General features: G+C 35.0%; 2 protein-coding genes across 4 annotated transcripts; one reads left to right on the top strand and one right to left on the bottom strand.

Moving 5' to 3' along the window:
* Window positions 1–757: 757 nt before the first annotated feature.
* Window positions 758–8210, top strand: LOC116778161 (coiled-coil domain-containing protein 63-like). Of its 2 annotated transcripts, none has more exons than XR_009753487.1 (11): window positions 758–1114; window positions 1350–1472; window positions 2536–2730; window positions 2812–2951; window positions 3474–3648; window positions 4271–4450; window positions 4747–4897; window positions 5468–5639; window positions 6590–6728; window positions 7014–7594; window positions 8138–8210. XR_009753487.1 is itself a non-coding variant. In XM_061526555.1 (11 exons), exons 2-11 carry the CDS (start codon window positions 1043–1045, stop codon window positions 7125–7127), a joined length of 1461 nt encoding a protein of 486 aa, XP_061382539.1. In that variant the 5' UTR covers window positions 758–930; window positions 1015–1042; the 3' UTR covers window positions 7128–8091. The 2 variants fall into 2 exon arrangements, 1 of the variants encoding a protein (XP_061382539.1); XM_061526555.1 differs by lacking the exon at window positions 8138–8210 and having other exon boundaries at window positions 758–930; window positions 1015–1114; window positions 7014–8091.
* Window positions 8211–8359: 149 nt separating this feature from the next.
* Window positions 8360–20589, bottom strand: LOC116777941 (uncharacterized). Of its 2 annotated transcripts, none has more exons than XM_061526436.1 (14): window positions 20477–20583; window positions 20016–20136; window positions 19721–19855; window positions 18913–18979; window positions 18546–18721; window positions 18178–18339; window positions 16872–17014; window positions 16209–16336; window positions 15407–15764; window positions 14782–14950; window positions 14178–14313; window positions 13415–13585; window positions 9171–9316; window positions 8360–8742 (listed from the first exon to the last, which is right to left on the bottom strand). In XM_061526436.1, exons 2-14 carry the CDS (start codon window positions 20131–20133, stop codon window positions 8603–8605), a joined length of 2049 nt encoding a protein of 682 aa, XP_061382420.1. In that variant the 5' UTR covers window positions 20134–20136; window positions 20477–20583; the 3' UTR covers window positions 8360–8602. The 2 variants fall into 2 exon arrangements, with proteins under 2 accessions (XP_061382420.1, XP_032527649.2); XM_032671758.2 differs by having other exon boundaries at window positions 8361–8742; window positions 20016–20225; window positions 20477–20589.
* Window positions 20590–20664: the final 75 nt, after the last annotated feature.

A 20664-nucleotide genomic window follows, 5' to 3' on the forward strand; every position in this document is an offset into this window, starting at 1 on the left:
TGTTGTGTGAAACAGAAATAACAGGTAAATAAAATACCGAACAAAAGAGCGAGATAGACATATTCAAGGTAATAAAGAGAGTGGTCATTTCAAAATGGTGAACAATATTATTATTTTTATGAGCATTTTTATTTTGTAGGAAGTGATCTCATAGTCAGTGGTCCAATAAGATTATGTTTAACATTTTTTAATAATTTGAATGACCTTTAAATTATAATCGATACTTAAGTCTGAAGCTGATGGTTTACTTGTGACGTAAATTGTTTGTTAAAGTAATATTTATCGATACTCACATATTTTTATACAACAGTAACGAAACTAAAATAAGAGACAGAATAAGAGGATTTTTGTGAAGAAATATAAAAAAATATATATGCTCTATTGACTATTGTTTTATAGAACCTTTGGATGAGTGCTTTCATACCATTACCAAACTGCAAAAAGGCCTAATATGGAAAATAATAAAAACTGCTGAATCTAACTAAATAGATCAATTGAATGAAATGTGGCAGGTTCGTAACTAGAACAAGTAATCCAATATGGCTCCGCATCAGTACTATATTATATTTTTTGTATTGCTAATTATTTTTAAGACTTTTCCTTCAAAATTATTTTACAGCGTAATCTTTTTAATTTTGTTTACCATTTCATAGTCTTAATATTGAAACTATGAGACATGCGTAACTAGTAAATGTAAATTTTCAAGGAAAGTAATAATCAATATTTTCTTTACAGAACCCACCACAATACAATACAATACCTGAAAATAATTTAATTCTTGAGTAGTTTCAAACTTCACACACAATGAGAAAATAATCAATAGCATCAGTTTAATTATCTGTGGTCAAACGTTCGGTCGAATTAAATCCGTTTCCAAAACGAATTTTAAAAATTTATAACAAACGTAGCGACACTCGCAATACAAATAAGGTTGCTTAGCGAAACTATCGAACAAATAAGCCATTGTTATTACAATACATGAAAATTGACTTCACTTTTTTTTTTTAAATACAGCCTCAAAGTGACGTTTTAATACCTAATAATGGCAGCGCCAAATGATGACATAGAAATGGAAAAGATAGCTGAAGACGAATTGTCCAAATTACAGAGACAGGTAAAATTATAACAATATTAATCACTAGTAAGAGTACCTTGTATTTACAAGTAGTATTGCTGGCTTTTTTTTAAATTCGATTATATAATTTAAAAAATTACGCATATATTCAACAGGATCGCCAATGACGTAAACCTTTTTTAAATACTGTAGCGATATATGCAGATTATATTAATATTATCGAGATAATAAAACTTACTAATAATAAAAATAATAATGAAATGCATATTTTAAGTTTCGTGTAATGGAATTGGATCGCGCGACTGTGACAAGCAGCGTTCAGCCAACGTTGAGGGTGCAGAGGAATATGATAAGAACGCTCACCCTGGAACTTGACAACATCATCACTGAATTGCGTGTGAGTAACCATTAATTTGTAATGATCTTTAAATTAAGACTATAGTCAATAGAAAAAAATCTGAAGATTTTAAAGACTTTTTACTCATAGACACTGAAATTCCAAATTTAAATTGTCTTTATAAATCATTTGATTTTATATTCGTGAACAAGTTTACTGAAAAAACAATCTCAACGTCTGCTTTCATATAAAAATATTTAAATGTAAGCTTAGACGTGGTTGTTAAAAAATATATATTAAATAATAATTAAGTAGGATTTCACATCGTTAGCGACGACACTGGCAGTTTTATGTGTTTTCATTAATAAATTATCAATTAAAAATTTTAATGCCAGTGGTCAATTTGACAGTATAAACAAAGGCGAAATTACTAATTTGTCTAAAACGTAAACGTAAACGTAAAAATACCAAGGATTTAGGCTCTTTTCATCGGTGTACATATACTTAATAATAAAAATAGAGGTACATAGAATGACAGTTTATACACTTGTCAAACTATTATGTTTTAATAAGGAGAAATATTCCAAAATTTATATTTAAGGGTATATATATACATTTTTTATTGTTTACATTACAAACCTTAATAAACAATAACACGATAAACGACACCTTATCAAAAAACGTAACAAGCTAAGTCGCCATTTTCTCAGTCTAAATGTCACAAAAAATACAACAGCTGATCTATACAAAATGGCGATCAATTTATACGCTTTCGATGACATTTTGAATTGCGAATGCCAACCTATGACGCATGGCTAATGAGTCGTTTGATGCGCGTGCGTTATAACTTTCTCTCGGATTATATCTAGACACACAATAACCTGGTTCATGACAAATCGAGCCTGTTCGATCTCAATATTATTTACAATAAGGACACACATTCAAGAGAAACGGGGTTTATTTAAAATTTTTAATAGACATTTTATATACCCTTATATGTCAGCCCTAGTTTGACATTTATCTATAGGTACGAGTGCACTTCTCAAGGATATTGCAATACTTTTTTTTTTTTAGTAACAACTATTGGAATTTCAATTGCCAATCAATATAATAAAACTTTCAGCTGACAAAGAGCACGTCGAATCTTCTAGAGAACGCGCGTGTTAAGGATAGGTTGATACTGCTTCTGAAGGAGCACGAGAAGTGTTCAACGGAAGTAAAAGAACATCGCGCCACAATCAACGAGCTGAACTTCTTATTGAAGCAGGTCCAGAGAGAGATCAAAGGCCTTAGGGCCAAAGGCGTTGGATTTGAAAAGGTGTGTACTGTCACAGATCAACTCCGCGGTGAAAACTTTGATGTTTTCAATGTATTTCAAGTATCTCCCGTCTCCACCCAGGACTATGCCATCACACTAACAAACCAAACCCTCAGCAGTCAACTCGAGAACCGTCTGAACACGGCCATGAAGAAGTTCAACTCGGTTAACAGTGACAATTTCAATATGCGAATAGAAATAGACCGTCTGTTGCGAGACAGGTGAAAGAACAAGCATAATAACCAATATCTGAATCTGAATAAAACTAATGTCTTACGGATTACGACTATTACGCTATTTTATTATTTTAGACCAAATACACTCCCACCTCGTCTGCCCGCGATCGCGTTTGCTGCAAAGCAACCGAAACTTCGGGTGTATGTAGTTTAGAACAATTATAGTAATCCGAAAATATTAGTCTTAGATGTCATTATATCTCTTGTGTATTTTATTATTTTAGTATTTTAACTTCAATGTCTACAAATTTTGTCCTGATCTTTATAGGCTAACATGTTACAACTCACATCTAAGTTCAAATTAAACTTACCCTAAACATATCACTGAGAAATTAAGCCTTTTGAATAGCTAATAGAAATCAAATAGGTTCTACCCTTGATTGATTATTTACTGACAAAAAAGGGTATGAGACTTAAATCGCACGCTAAAGTACATAGCTAATGTCACACGCCAAAAGCTAATGGGGTGTCATGATTAACTTCGGCCACGGTCCGACCGTACGCCAGGCAGTTCTTCAATAGCATGTGGCGCGGACAGATCCGGAGGCTGATGGAAGGAAAAGCCCGGATCCTTGAGCTGGTTGAAGCGGCCATAGCCACGTATGAACAACGCGAGGAGTGGTGCGGCAAGTTGGACGCACTAAAGGAAAAGGCGGCCCTGGACTATCGGAAACATTGCCTTGTTAGTTACACATTTTACTTATGAGACTCTTTTGGTAACCATTTTTTTATGGCCTTAAAACACAAAAAAAAAAGCTTGGCAGTAAAATAATGAATAAAAGACTAAAAAATGTGAATATCGTAGAAAAAAATATCACCGCAGTTATTAAAAATAATATATATCTATATATAAAAGAAGGTTGTGCTAGTTACGCTTTTTATAACTCAAGAACGGTGATGGGATATCGTTGAAAATTGGTGGGGAGATATCTCAGAACCAGGAGACGCACATAGGATATTTAATTCTGTTCGATCAAAAAAGAAAAAAAACTTCATAAATTCCAGTATCTGCTTTTTTATGGCCAATAAGGTGGAATGGAGTTCGCCCGGTCAGTTAGACATATATTACTAATTTCGAAATTAACGCGGACGAAATCGCGGGCAAAAACTAGTAAGCAATTAATTTACAAGTTGAAGTTATATCATGCTAACGAAGACCAGTGCTGTCTGAACCGTATTCTAAATGACACTATCACTACCTAAAAGCTAAGCCATTTAACCAGAACGTACTTTTCTATCGGCCTAAGAGACTTTGCTAAATTCCACTTGGTAAGTGAATTTTCTGTGTCAACCTTTAATATCAGGAGGTACGCGAGCTGCAGCGGCAGTTAGATCACAGCTTGAAGCTTGAGGAGTTCCTCCGTACCAAGGGAACCGTTCGGCTGACGGCCGCTGACGCCAGAGAGGAAGCCAGGAGGATCGAGCGACAGGAAAACGAGATACGCGTATACAACAATTACGTAAACATACTAGACGCTATCAAAGTTAGTACCATGAGGGTAGTTTTATACTCGTAACCAGAACGATAGAACCTCCGATGTATCCACGCGCAAATAGCCAATTAATTTTATACGGCCGTTCCATACGGTGCATGAAATATTTTTTTCTGGTATTTAAAGATAGCTTCATGTTTTTATTATCTATATTGTAGATAAAGAAACGCTATGACTCAGATATAATGGCAATTTTCCATGGCTGTAAATTTTTATGATCCGATAAATGTTATTCGTTATCGGTATGCTATATAAATTAAATATTGACTTTTCTGGTATTTTTCCAGGAATATACTGGAGAGGAGGATGTGGACAAATTAATCCAGGAATTTATACGTCGCGAGGAGGAGAATTACGCGCTCTTCACTTATATCAACGAAGTTAACACTGAGCTGAAGCATCTTAGCGATAATGTTAAAATTTTGAAATCTAATATTGGTGAGAGTCAAAAATTCTTCAAACTTTCGGTCTTATTTCATTAAATTTATGTCTGGACTTAGAATCAGCGAACCCATCCAGAACTTCAAGTGTCCAGGTCCTTGAAGCAAATAATAATAATAAAAAATACGGCTTCCAGTCAAAAATCTTCAACCCAATTTATGAACCTTAAGACCTTAAATAATATTTAGGTTAAGGGGGAACAATCACAGTCCTTGAATGGACTTGTTTCTTATTAAAAAAATATATGTATATCTAATTAACACAGATAAACAATGATTGCTGTCAAATAATTACTCGTGTGTAAATCTATGCTCAAATTTTTAAAGAGTTACATTTTTTGTTTGGTTCAACTTTTCTTACGTAATAATGAAGTAATTGTAATGGATGACAAAACTAAACTATTCTTACCTACATAAAAGATTGTAAAACCAAGTACATATTTTTATGCTCTTAAAACTTTATTACAACCTCATAGTTCGCTCGATAACTTTCTTTGGGAAAAGATATATTAACCAGAGCATGTCTGAAGCGAGGGCTGTGAGCAAATTGTTTAAATAACTCACCCAGAGGAGGAGCACGCCAAGCAGCAGGCTAAGCTTTTCAAGCAACAGGAGTCAGCTGACAACCTGCGGGCGGATCTGCACCAGAGAAGACTGCAGGCGGACGCCCTGCACACCGCCTGCCAGAGGACCGACGCCGCACTGCGGACAGTACTCGACAGTGTCAGGGAGTTGGCTGTGTGAGTGGCGGACTGAGGGTACAACGAAATTACAGCGTCCGGGCCACCAATATTTGCTATACCTAGAACCATCAATTAACTGAATAATACTATGCATTTAAATTCCGTGAAAGCGTGTTGAGAATCATACATCAAAGAACAACGTGGTTTGTTTGATTTTGAAAGTATAGCTAGTAAATTTTCATAATTTTCTTTGTCCTCACCTGCATTTAACCGTGAAAAGCCGCTTCCTTACTATACCGGTCAAGCTAGAGGATTTTACCTTCGCATTTGACACCTGAGCGCAGTTCCCTGCGACTTCTGTCATCGCGAGCGTCAGTTTAACTGTCACTGTTGGCCTATCAGAGAGCTGGCTTTTGATAGCGGATAACAGTTTCTAATTTATTTTTTATGCTATGTCTTCATTCGCACTGGAATCTTATAATATACTGGCTATGTCAAACAAATATTTTTATTAACATATCTAACTATAAACAGCTATTTGACTATTTTACTGGCGGTCACATAATTCAGTTACAGTCAGGTTTCGTATACCGCGTGTTATCTTCTGTTACTGGCAATAATATATACTAACTATATAGAGTGGCAACCGGAGGTTCCAGGAAAACTACGAAACTTACTTATATATATAGTATAATAAAAATTACATATGAAAACTTATAACCTATGCCTAAGACTACATGATTGCCCCGATGTTAGGACAGCAATGCCATTCCATAGCTTGTGTGGTGTCAGGAATCTTCTGGTTCACACGGCTTGATGTTCGTTCCGCGGAGTCAGCGACGTCACTCCTTATATGATAATATATCCATACAACGATTTTGCCCCGGCGACGTTCATTTTTTTTTTATAATATGTAGCGCGTACGTAACATACTTAACAGTTTAAGTAAATAGATTGTGTATGTATAATAAAAATCATATAATAATGATTATTTGACACGTTCTCAGTTCGTCGGAGTGTGATTCCCTGCCGCTGCTGAAGCTGTTGGGCAAGTCTTTGAATGTGAACACCACCAACGTCCGTCTCTACATCAAGAGCTTGGAGAAAAAAGTTGTCGAAATGGTGGAACAGATCAAATTTGACGAGGTTGGATATTATAGTTTAAGTCTCCCGTATAGCCTTGTCCAGCTAAGTATAGGACATGAGATGTCTACAGTTTGTAGTAAAATGATATTACCCTTATTCTATACACCATAAGGTATATTTTTCTTTGCATGAGACAGATTGACCTAACAGTATATTATTTAAAAGACTGGCTTTGGATACTAATGCTTTAGTTATTCAACCCGTCCATCTAGTTATAAAATAAATTTCCAACCTTAGTACAGTGTACGTGTAATTAATATTCATGCTCGTGTCTTGTCCCACCAGAGCGTCAAGTCGGCTGAAAGCAAGGAACGGACACCGCCAGCCTCAAGACGGAGGCGACGGAATCAGCAGAACACACACACACCACCAGCACACGCGATCACAGCACACTCCTAGTTAATAGTTATACACGCACACATACACGCGGACATTTCATATCAGGATGTACACACTCATACACAACATATAAAGACGTGCACACACACATACACTTAATTTTAGTACACACACATCTACACAATCCATATAAGGACATGCACACTCACGAGTAAACGTCTTAACGAAATAAAATATGTACTCACATAGATAATATAGATATTACTACAAATACATCCCATGCTATGATTTGGTATATTATAAGAAAATTAGCAGACCCACATACAAAATAAATATTCCATAGATATACAAAACGCAGCTAAACTTACATTGTTATATTAAAAAAACTACTCAGTGTTCTCTACCAGTAGTAGGAGATTTAAAAATTACATTTATTTGGTAATGTTAATTAAAGCGCCATCTATCGAAAATAGAATGCCATATTTCCTACCGACCGCTACTAGCGCCGCTCTCCGGGGAATGTGACCGTAAGTGGAACTACTCTAGTGCTTATTCTCCATACAAATAGGCCTCGTATTGTATCAAGAATATATTTGTAGGTGTAAAAACTTATGCACGTGTTTTTGACACACGCTATTACTTATTTGAGTTTGTTGATTGTATAAGAGATAATTATTTTGGTAGGTAGATTTTATTGCTATTTTTCCTGTTTTATTTTAATTGGTTTCCTGAACGTTACTGAATAAATTGTAATTATGGCGGTAGTGACGCGTGCTTAAGAACCAGTTCCACCAATCAATGTTAAATAAATAATGTCTTGTCGCAGCGTTTGAGGGACTGTTAGAGGTATCGAGCGTCCCGCCACCCACTAGCGTCTGTTTAAATGTCTCAACATAATTCCAGCTCTAGAGGTCCGTCAAATGGCTACCGGACTGTTAATTTATTGCACTGTCAAAACTCAAACGTCCAATCCTATCCCTGATTTTTGTAGCCATAGTAACAGCATCTGTTTTGTCATTGTCGACTATTTTCTTGTCAGATACAATAATAAGACAACCCGATTTTGTCAGGTCACACGTAGTAAACTGAAAAGAAAGCTTCTCGTGTGGCCAATCTATGCAATCAACGAGGCGTAATTTTGGTCGCATTAAACGTTGTGACTTCAACTTGGTCGTCTTATCGAGAACGTGCAATTTGATAGCCGGTCATTTGACGTGTCGTTTGATATTGCCTTGTTAATTTTTCGCGAACATTCTGACAGGAAATTATATTTTTAACAATGATGTACAATAAAACACGATTATATGTCGTTATTTTTATTTACAACCTTAATTTATAAGCCAGGTTAAACATACCTACAACATACAGATCCGTTAAAAATCATATTAATCATATCTTATAGTAAATTTTGTACAAATAAATCTAATACTAAATTTAATACGTTACCTTGATTTATACAAAGCTTGGTAGCTTTGGACGTATTGATTGTCGGCAATTATTAATGACGTCACACTATTATTAGGCTCGTCTACTCTCTAATTGATAACAACTGGTATACCTCTAACGACTAGACTGCTAGATATCATCATGAAGCCTGTAGCTAAACGTGATTTGCTCGCCGCTAACAGCACATCGCTACACCGGGACTGTGGCGGACTCGGAGGGGAGGGGATGTCTGAAAGTAATTTGCACATTATTGGCGTCAGTGTGTTTATAGCTTTATGATATTCAATAATAATGTCATTTGTTATAGAAATAATGTGCCCAGTTTTGATAGAAAAATGTATATTTATGTTAGGACGACATATGTTACCAACCGCCAGCGCCATCTATCGTGTCGTGTGACTTAAAAACTGTTATGAATCCCTACATAAATCACAGCCTATGCCTCATTGTGACGTCTAATGTATATTACAGTAAACTTGGATCAAAATCCTTACTTCATCACAAACTTTCACATTTCTTTTATATGCAAGTAGGGTATTTTAAATTAGTAAACATATAAGTTAATAACATTGTACTCAGTACGATTCTGTAAATACATCAATACTTGTCAGTTTTTCCATCTCATTATAACTAGCGATATATCACAACACTACTCACCGATAGTCCCCTGGCTCCACTTGCTCTTCCCTATACATTTCCAATCGCACGGCGCCTCCGATGGTACAAACAAAGACAGCATTGTTGTCACCATCTTGTCCACTTCAAGGTCAGTCACCTCCCAGAGCATACCGATCACCATTGGACTGATGACAATTTTATTTTGTAGCCACACGGCGGACAAACAAAAGTACGTTTCCAGAGAAAACATACTTTAACACACACACACACATATATATATATATATATATATACATATATATATATATATCGGCGCAAGCAGCTTCAATGACGGATGCAACATGGAAATAACTGGCATCAATTATTATAACACCTTATTGGTCGTCGTTACTATTGTTAAAAGTAAAACGAAATCAAAGAGAATGGAACTATGTTTGAATTCTGGTTTAAATATGACGTCTGGACGCACGACGGGGGACGGCAGAGTTCAGCGAGTGCGTAGCATAAAGAACCTTCGAGAAATACAAGAATATTTAGAAGAATTGAAGTTTCATTTTAAAATATCTGGAACTTACTGAAACAAGAGACATTAGAGACGTCAGCGAGGCTGGCGTCCTGTCTTTAAAACAATGAATTTATAATAAAATCCGATATCAGAAGTGGGATCGCTCCTGTGATCAGTTACTGCCGGTCTTAGTGTATTTGTAAATCCTGATCCAGCTCAAGAAAATAATCATCCGGAGAACTTGCGTAATGAAGAACGCTCCTCAGTCTTTCATGCAAATGATGTCAACAATGCAGAGCGTGACCGAACGTTTGCTACTAGAAAAAACAAGGGATACGATTAAAATTACTAACAAGATCATATTAATTTTATCATCTTTTGATCCCGGTGATAGTGTGTGTGTTCAGGATTGATTCAAACGCATCTTTACGGCTGTAAATACGTACCAAATCAGTAACTACGACATTCGAATTAAAGTCTTTTAAAGGAGCGAGCTAGAAAGTGTGCAGACGATTGGTTAGTTGCAACATCTACACAAGAGGCATTACGTGAGACCATAGCTAACATTTGTTATTATCCTTTGAGCTAACCTCGTGTCCATGATGTATTCTGAAGAGAACCATGAGATTCTGTAGGGAAGGCTTGTGGTACCGTGACAAGACAATTATACACCACATATCTGGAGAGCGTGACCTCTGAGCTAATCGCGTGTTACCCTTGAGCTAACGACGGGTCCTTGATGTATCCATAAGAGAACCATGAGATTCCGTAGGGATGCCTTGTGGAGCCGTGAGAAGACAAGTCTACACCACAGATGTGGAGAGCGTACCTCTGAACTAATCGCGTGTTACTCTTGAGCCAACCACAGGTCCTTGCTGTATCCTTAAGAATACCATGAGATGACGTAGGGAGGCCTTGGGAAGACTTGAGTAGAAAGGTATTCACTCGATCTATAAGAACTTGCATGATTTTAATATCAAACTACTAAGACCATTGCTTTATTTAAATACGACAATAGACATACTCTTCACAGTAATATTTGCAACATGTCTGGTTAACACACGGCAGTGCCTCTACAAAAACGATGCTGTCATTCAAACGAAAGCATACTCGACTCCAAAATCCTGATCAAATACATCTATTGCGAATATAACTAATTTCTGTTCCTTTTCTGCTAACCGTGATCATGCGTTTGAATCGTGTTTCCGACGAGAAAAAGAAGATGACGCCAAATTTCAATTCAATATCGACTGGTAAATGTACCCTAAATTAAAAGCAATTTTGCAGTGGTGCGTATAAAAGAATCAATTGCAAATAAAATCTCTGGGAGTAGAAAACAAATCGTAAACTATTTGCGTGGATTGAGATCGGACCTTACTATTTCAATGAATAGTTAAATAGTTATTAATGTAGAAATAATTTTCTATAGTTCCAGGTTTTGAAACGACTACTAACATATTAACCGGAGCAGATTTATTACGTGATAAGAATACATGTGGAAAATTTAGTATCCTTGCCGATGTTTTGCACATACGAACAAGTCAATTATGCTTTGACAGTTTAGATTACAATTCAACAATCAGTCCGTTTAAATCGAAGTAATGCACCAACACATTCAAAACAGGATGGTCGAGGCGGAGAGAAGATACAAAGCTAGGTTTTTTGAGAGGTCGAGCTACGATTAAAAGATTCCAGAAGGGAGATATTGTAATAATAAAAATATAACCCCAGAAATCGGATATCCCTATATTTAAAATTTTGTGAACTATACAAAATCCAGAAAATAATTGAGAATGATTAATATCTTGTAAAGTGATTTTAGACCGTGGATGACTTCGAAATGTGGCACATGACCAGCTACGAATGTGGCACATGACCAGCTACGATGAGACTTCACAGCATCTGAGGGACGACACAGAATTACTAAGCAAGCAGTTAGGTGGACGGTTCGCCTACCTAATAGTTATCCGGTGAGCGTATTTCATTTTGTTCAAATTGCTTCATTCAAACGCATTACCATTAATCATTGCTAGCAATGTGATTGTCTAACACTTAGTTTGAGATATATTACTATAAAAGATGCATTTGGCGTGCGGATCCGAACCATAACAAAAAAAAATAATAATAATAATAAATAAAAAAAAAAAATAATAATAATTAATAAAGAATAATATTGTAGACGGGTGGAGACGTCTTACGAAAAAAAAAAAAAAAAAAAAAAAAAAATATATTGTACATGGGTGGAGACGTCTTACGCCAAACAAATAAAAAAAAAAAAAAAAAAAAAAAATATATTGTACATGGGTGGAGACGTCTTACGCCATACAAATAAAAAAAAAAAAAGAAAAAAAAACAATTATGTAGACGGGTGGAGACGTCTTACGAAAAAAAAAAAAAAAAAAAAAAAAAATATTGTACATGGGTGGAGACGTCTTATGCCAAACAAATAAAGAAAAAAAAAAAAAAAAAAAAAATATTGTACACGGGTGGAGACGTCTTACGCCATACAAATAAATAAAAAAAAAAAAAAAAAAAAAAACAATTATGTAGACGGGTGGAGACGTCTTACGAAAAAAAAAAAAAAAAAAAAAAAAAAAAAAATATTGTACACGGGTGGAGACGTCTTACGCCAAACAAATAATAAAAAAAAAATGTTGTAGGCGGATGGAGACGTCCTATGACATATGTTATGAATGTTCGTGTGACGCCCCAAAGCCATAAGTAGATTAAATAATTGGACCTGATATTATGATTTCGTCTCACGATGAGTCGTAATAAACAACGTAACCCATACGACAACAACAAATTTGTTAACCATAACTATAACAATATAAAGTTATCTAGGTTTACTGTGGAAGTACCTAGACTACATAAGTACCTCTCTGTTATCACAGAAAACAATGCAGAGCACGCATCAGTATAACCGTATCGGCATGACTTCGGATGATGAAGCATCAATTCTTGAACCTGGCCCATCTACTCTACGAGACCTGCAACGGGTACGAGAACATAACGAAAGCTAAGCAAGAGAGAACACATCACCAGGCAGGTGCAGAGCACGCACCGCCTGCCAGAATGGCCGTATCGGCGCAAGCAGCTTCAATGACGGATGCAACATGGAAATAACTGGCACCAATTATTATAACACCTTATTGGTCGTCGTTACTATTGTTAAAAGTAAAACGAAATCAAAGAGAATGGAACTATGTTTGAATTCTGGTTTAAATATGACGTCTGGACGCACGACGGGGGACGGCAGAGTTCAGCGAGTGCGTAGCATAAAGAACCTTCGAGAAATACAAGAACATTTAGAAGAATTGAAGTTTCATTTTAAAATATCTGGAACTTACTGAAACAAGAGACATTAGAGACGTCAGCGAGGCTGGCGTCCTGTCTTTAAAACAATGAATTTATAATAAAATCCGATATATACATATATATATACATATATATACATATATATATACATATATATTTATATATATAATATAGTAAGGAACATCTAAAAAAACAATATGGGAGCAGTGTGCGAAAGAGACGGTTAACTTTTCGGTCGTCGGTCGCCGAAGTGACGTCACTCAAGTATCTTAACCGTTAATATTATGTCACCAGTTAGTTTTCATTCCATTTTAAGTATACACTCCGTGAGTAGTTCATTTTGTTGCACGTGCGTTTGCATATCATCCTTTTATTCCTTATTTACCGTTTATATTTGTTCATTTTAATTAAAATCTCAGCGCCAAATTGTCAAATGTCATATTCTCTTATAAGTTCTCACCATCCGGCCACGTGTAGGTGGTGATGAGCGGCGGTCGGGGGTGCTCTGCCCCCCTCCCGCACCAGCCTCAGCGACCCACACCCTGATAGTACACACACACCACCACACGAAGCACCCTCGATGTGAGACGAGGTGCTAGCCAATTGGAGACCATCCCCGTGTCCGCAGTACCTTATTACAAGGGAATACAGCATAAAATCGCATGCACTAATATAGACCAGGTTTTTAATATTAATTGCATCACGGTTATATATATATATATATATAACATGCAAGGCGAGAATTTATGTTTATCTTCCGGTTTGTGTCATAATCTCAGTATCGGCTGAAAATAATTCAGCGATATTCTTGGCTATTATTTTGGTATGTATTATCTAAGGCTTCACGAAAATGTAGGCTTTTTATAAAAAAAAAATATATAGTTTAACTAATTATAAACTAACTGTTAAAATTTAACTCTTTGTTCACTATATACATATACCAAGTAATAGATGAATATATAAGTTCAAGAAATATGTTATTTTTTGAGGTATTTTTCTTTTAAATACCATCCCATGCTGAGAAAGACAGAATAATAAAATATTTCAAACTATTTTTAACATTGCTGCAAACAAACAAACCAACAAACGACTTTCCTACATTTCCATCTAATATATAAAAGCTAATGAAATTATAAACCAAAAATAAGTTCCGTAGATTTGGGATAACAGGAACAAACATACACAAATTTATATGCTTGTTAAGGATATTAGGCTCAACTCACAGGAATACATCAGCTTCGGTAAGACATTTAAGGTATTGGTCCGCACTGGGCGTCTCGCCAGCGTGTCCGGTCCAAGACTTACACCAATAGTTCACAAACGACCTCATCCTGTGCTCCATACGATCGAGATTCTTTTCTGGAATCAATAAGTACATTGTATTTTAAGACAATCCAAATAAGAAGAATCAATACATATTATAAAACAGAGTCCCTCGCCGCGTCTGTCTGTCTGTGTGTTCGCGATATACGGAAACTACAACAGCTAGGCCCACTCGATAGCGTGATCCTCGAGGAAGGTTTTAGTATATAATCTGTTAAATTTTTGTATTTACTGAGAGCTGAGGCTGAGAGCTTTTAACGAAAACGCTGCCTAAAGTCTTTGAGATATAACAAAATAATGTATGGCGGAATTGTGTACCTTATATAGGTCTACAGAGCAGTCCGCGGTGGCATATGTCTATACCTTAAGGATAACATACTATATCCATTTTACAACTTTTAAAAATTGTCATTCCTATTAGGCAATTTTATATTTTTTGTAGAGTCCGTGCGAAACCGGGGCTGGTTCCTAGTACATGAACAAATATAACGAGTATTTTGATACCTGGATTAATAACGTATCTGCCGACTCTCGAGCTGGCTGTGTAGTAGCCGTTTATAATTTTATTTTCATGCATTTTGTACAGCGCGTACAGGAAATGTATGTTTTCCATCCGCGTGACCGGATGTTGGTTGAGTGGGGGCAGGGTTTCCCATGGGAACGTGTCCAACAGCTGGAGCGAAAATATTTATATTATATAGCAAAACATTCAGAAGACTTTTATATATTACCGAATTCTACGTGTGATCTAATTAATATAGTGAATATATAGATATAAATTATTTATAGATTTTTCGTTACGATTGTACATATGTATTAAATACGAAGTAAAGAGTGGGGTATGATAAGTTTGTCATGGACTGATTTCGACGCGGTTTTTTTCATTTGACAGTCAGCTTCCTCGTTGGTTCTTAACTATGTTCGATCAAAATCAATCCAGTGGCATAAATATCAGCTCTTTACCAAAATGATGCAACACATTTTTGGTCCCTGATTGCACACCAGTATATTCGTTAATCACAATGAATACGTAGTTGTTTTTTTTTTTGTTGTACAATTTTATTTTCTCGTTAAAACGCATAAAATATATCAAATATCAGTCGAACATTTAAATCGCAGTTTAAATTACCTCATCAACAATCAGAATCACGGGTTGTCGTTTTGCCTTCTTCAAACTTGCCCACTCGTCGCCATCTTTAACCTGTGTTGCCACTTGTGAAAACGCTTTGATGCCATCAACGAGCGTAAAATGGTGAATGACCTCGAAACAATGGGACAAACATTTCAAACATAATTCGCTCGCTAGTCTAAATTCAGCGCTACAGTTAACACAGTCTGTCTTCAAAGTTCTTCTTATATCATCAATGTTGCCATGTTCAGTCAATATTTTCCGCAAACAAGATTTTATTTGCTGCGATGACAATGACGCACTGCTCTCAATGAGGTTGTATAGTAGCATTTTCTGTTTTTCCGTCAACCTTATGAAACTGAAACGAGAAATACATTGGATTACGAAAATATTTAAATATATATAATATTCATGTAATGTAGGGACCTCGTAATGGGAACATCATATGGACCAATACTTAAAATTTGACAATGGTTTTACTTGTAAGTTTTACAAGCATGTAGAAATAAATTTGACAATGTATAGGTGTTTTGATCTTGTATTTAATAATATCAATATATTTAAAATTATATGTTCAACACGAAGACCATAATAAAAAAAGTATAGTTTACGGAGATATCGCAGCAAGTGAAAAATTTTTCAAGGTTGTTTAAAATTTTCAACAAAATATTCAAACCGCTTAAAAAACTAACACTTCGTAATATATACGCTAGTTTAGTACTGCTGCGTAACCGCCTGTAATGCGACATGCGATAGGTAGGAAAAAAAAAGTGAAGTGATATTAGTGCAATGATATACTTACCCCCAATCATTGATGGCGGTATCAACTAAACTAACAACTCTATCCCGTAGCTGGTCGTCTAACAGCCGTCCAGTCAAGAGACTTGCGAAGCCGCCGAGCCATTCTTTGTACATCACGTTAATAATGCTCTGGAATTATAACAAATATACTACGGAATAATTTTCTTATCTTCTCGTTAGTAATCTCAATAAAAGATTCGTTTATGTAAAATTTTTTTAAATGAATTACTTTAGATAGACGCTTGAAACACATTAAATTTTTTAAAAATTTAGTGTTATTCTTTTAAAGCCGTAAAATTACGTTAATTATATTTTTTTGATACCAGTTAAAATTATATGATAGCAGAACGAGAGATTGACTATTAAGGTGTTACTGTAATCATTGCTACTAAAGCAGAAAATCATGTGATAAATTTAATGCCTTGGATATACAGATAGTCCATGATTTAAACCAAAATACGTAGTTTCTTAGTTACAACGTCAGATGGCGCTGGTTGGTTAATTCCAAAAACAAATTGGAACACACATTATTACTTTCTCTGTGAACACAATTCGGAATTATACACCGACGGAACCGCGGGCGTGAGCTAGTTCACGATGATAATTATCAAGCTATGTATATTTTGAGGGTAGTTAGTAGTTAACATAAAAATTGCATCAGTACCTTCATCCTGAGGTCAATGTCCTCGCGTTTGCTCCAATAATTCTGGACCAAACGTTTGTTGTTCAGGAACTGAGCATTATCTATCGTCCTATAATTCTCCTCTAGCAGAGAGTACAGCTCTTCAAACAGTGGTTTTTCACCCTCTGGGAAATCATTTCAACAAAGATACCATATAAGTTAGAGCCGAGCTAGACATAATCGAAGGTAGTTAAACAGGCTCACATATACTTAATATCAATCAATTAATTAAATTTTTTTTATGTGAAATGTGGCAAACGAGCAGACGGCCTACTTGGTGGGCAGTAGTGACCGTCGCCCTTATACATCCACAACTGGTCTTATATTTTGGACGCGTTGGCAACCTTGGTTATTTGGTTAGGGGAAGAGTGAGGGGTGGAAATAAGGAAATGGCAGGAAAGGGTGGGAACGGGGAAAGGGCAACCGGCTCTCTCACTCATCAGGCGAAACGAAGCCACTAAAGGCTAGCTCACACCGATCTTCTGTGAGAGAGTGGTACTTCCCCGGTCGAGCCAGCCCATGTTCGAGCTGCAGTAACTTGACCACAGCTGGGCTCTACTAGCTTCAGAAACTTCTCATGAACATTAATTTACACTACATTTAAGAATTGATATTAACATAATTTGTCATGTTACTTATATTTATTTAACATATATGTTACTGTAAGAGTTCAAATTGCGGTGAACCCCAAGATTATCCAGTAAAGCCTAAGATTTACCAATTCTTAACAGCAAAAGTCCGAAAGATGTATCAGTTTAGGGTAGGTCAGGTTTATTGAAGTAAATCATTAAGAATTCTTTTTTGTTTTATTCCTAAAAACAACATCTACCAGCTGGCAGCAGTAAAATCTAGCATATACTGAATTCTAAAGGTCAAAAATTTAAAAAATCTTCCTATTTTCAGCATTTACCAACTCATATCGGTATATCCTAAGCTTTACAGGAAAATCTTAATATTTCTGGTATTTCGAACTTTTACAGTAACATACATATTTTATTCAGTATGACAACAGTTTAAACAACCCAAAGGCACGTTCAATCAACATCTAATGAAGTGGAAAATATAATTTAACAAAATTATATATATGTATATATATAAGTAGTAAATATGAATATCGGAAAATTATTTTCTATACATTTTTTACATTAAATTTAAGAGTACATCATGTTGTACAATTAATTATAGAGAATTCACTATTATCCTACTGATTAAGAAAAAAAAAAATGACATACAATCTGGTAGTTATATTTTATAAATGTGACACGTCACATTAGTTGATTATATTTACCTTTCGTAACATTAGCTGGGACCTCTATCGTCAGTGGACTATCGAAATACTTGTTACCGAGCAACGTTATGTACAGAGACTTTATCTCAGTGCGGTAGTCTGTGAACGGTTTCAGATTTTCATTGGCATTGTATGGTGCTGTCAACTGAATTATTGTCCACTCTGAAAGAGAAAATGACAAATACAAACATAACTCAAATTATTAACTATATGTCATACAAAAACAGAATCACAGTTCACTAGTAATTCCTCTCCACATATTACAATTATTTTCAAATTGTCCCGTCTGAACAAAAATGTAACGTTTATCTTAAAATTTATCTGAAGATAACAAAAAAAGAGCAAAAATTATATAATACTTGTTATACCTTTGGGTAATTCCTTTAAAATCTTCATAAAATTATCGACATTATTGTCGGAACTGAATCTCATGTATCGCTTATAAAATGGCATTTCCTCCTCCATATTATATTTATCAAGTATTTTCGTGACGTTGTCCACGTCGTTAATAAAGAGATCGAGTACCGCATTATCCTCTTTGGTACTGAAAAATTTGACATAAAACCTTAGAATCATCTGAGTGTTAGTAATTTTACCTTACAATATATATTTTATGTTTTTACATAGAAATCGGGAATATTGATAGTTTTAATAAACAAATTCATATAAACTATAGCAGATCTGGGTAGAAAATATATTCTTAAATCATAATTACAATCAACACGTCATACTCACATAGGATTCTGGTCAACAATATTCTTAACGGGCTTTATATAATCTGTTATTTTATTTAATCTATTATCTGAAATAAAAATAAAAAACTTTTTTATCTCTTTTTTTTAATAGTATAGTCAAATACTTAGGAGGTAGAGTCTAACTATGGTCACACTACAGCTTCAACATGGGCTGGCTCGACCGGGGAAGTACCACCCTCTCACAGAAAATCGGCTTGAAGTAGCCTTTAATGATGGCTTTTTGTTTGATAAGCGAGAGAGCCGGTTGCCCTTTCCCTGTTCCCACCCTTTTCTGTCATTTCCTATTTCAAACCCTCACTCTTCCTCCAAAAAAATTAACCAATGTTGGCAGCGCATCCACAACATAAAATCTGTTGTGGATGTCTATGGGCGACTGTGACTACTGGCCATCAAGTAGGTTGTCGGCTCGTTTGCTACCTCTCTCATAATAAAATAGGTTTATAGACCATTTGTTTGAATTCAGTTATGTTTCATGTAAAACTACTATTCTATATAAAAAATATTATAAATTCTCTTCTGAATTACCTAAGTATAGTCAATAAAGAAAAATTACTCACTTTAATGTTTAATTTACATAAAAATTATTAATAAATATTACAATATTTTGCAACGTCTCAGAAATTAGAAATATGCAAGTCACATATAAAATTCATTATAAGTCCACTGCATTACAACCACATTTATATGAAGGCTATTAACAAACTTCATTTAGATGTAAAGATGTATAACTTATACTAAAATATTTGTAAGACTACTAAAATATTTTTTATATTGTTATAAAAATATACCAGCAGTCTTTAGCTGTTCGTCTCTGTACACAGCTAGAGTCCTCAAGGTGGGGGAAGCGGATTCACTGAAGTGAAATGCACATTCATTTTCCAAACCATCAGCCAGACATTCCTGACCCAGTAGTTTCCTGCCACCTGTAAAGTTGTAAATAATTATTAAGATAACTACGAGAATACTATGAAATATTGTCAATAAAACTAACAGCAGCATATAGTTAAAGTTTGGAAGCGATTATTTATATTCAAAAATAAGTTTTTACATATGTTAACAGGAGATTTCATTAATAATACTCACTTTCATAATTAGGTCCACTCGGAGTCTTTGGTACATTGTTGACATAGTTATTGAGTATATTTTTATGAACGGGTTTGGCGAAGTCTATTTCATTTGTAAAAATATCGAAATCTTCCATTTTCTAAAAATTAAACCCTTTTGTTTACCTAGACTACTTTTCAACGAGCGTTTCATTCAAAAGTTTGACGTTCTGCCTCAAACCAGAGAAAACTGTCAAACGATACGAAACGCACAAAATTTCAATATAAAATTCAGTTAAGAAGACTTTATTTTGTTCTGAATATATGTTAATTAGTATTATGCAAAATGATATATTTTTACTAGATATTAATTGTAAATACTAATTATGATTATTGGATAATGATGTCTTCCTGCATGTTAGAAAAAAACAACACGCAAAACTGTTTTTGAATTATATGAGCTTCAACGTTGAAATTATTAATTCAGAGGTAGTTGTTTACCTCAAGATTGAAAATGGCAGAAATTCCATTCCTCGTAAAAGTTACACACAAAGTCGCACAGTTTATTAGTAACTGCAGTAAAATGTTACTTCTTAAAAATTATATTTCAGATAAGGAACGTCTGAGGTTTAATAATACAAAATAAATATGAAAAATTAATGAAACTGGATTCAGAGCCTTTGAGTTAT

Source organism: Danaus plexippus, chromosome Z (assembly GCF_018135715.1).
Source record: "Danaus plexippus chromosome Z, MEX_DaPlex, whole genome shotgun sequence".
NCBI lineage: Eukaryota > Metazoa > Arthropoda > Insecta > Lepidoptera > Nymphalidae > Danaus > Danaus plexippus.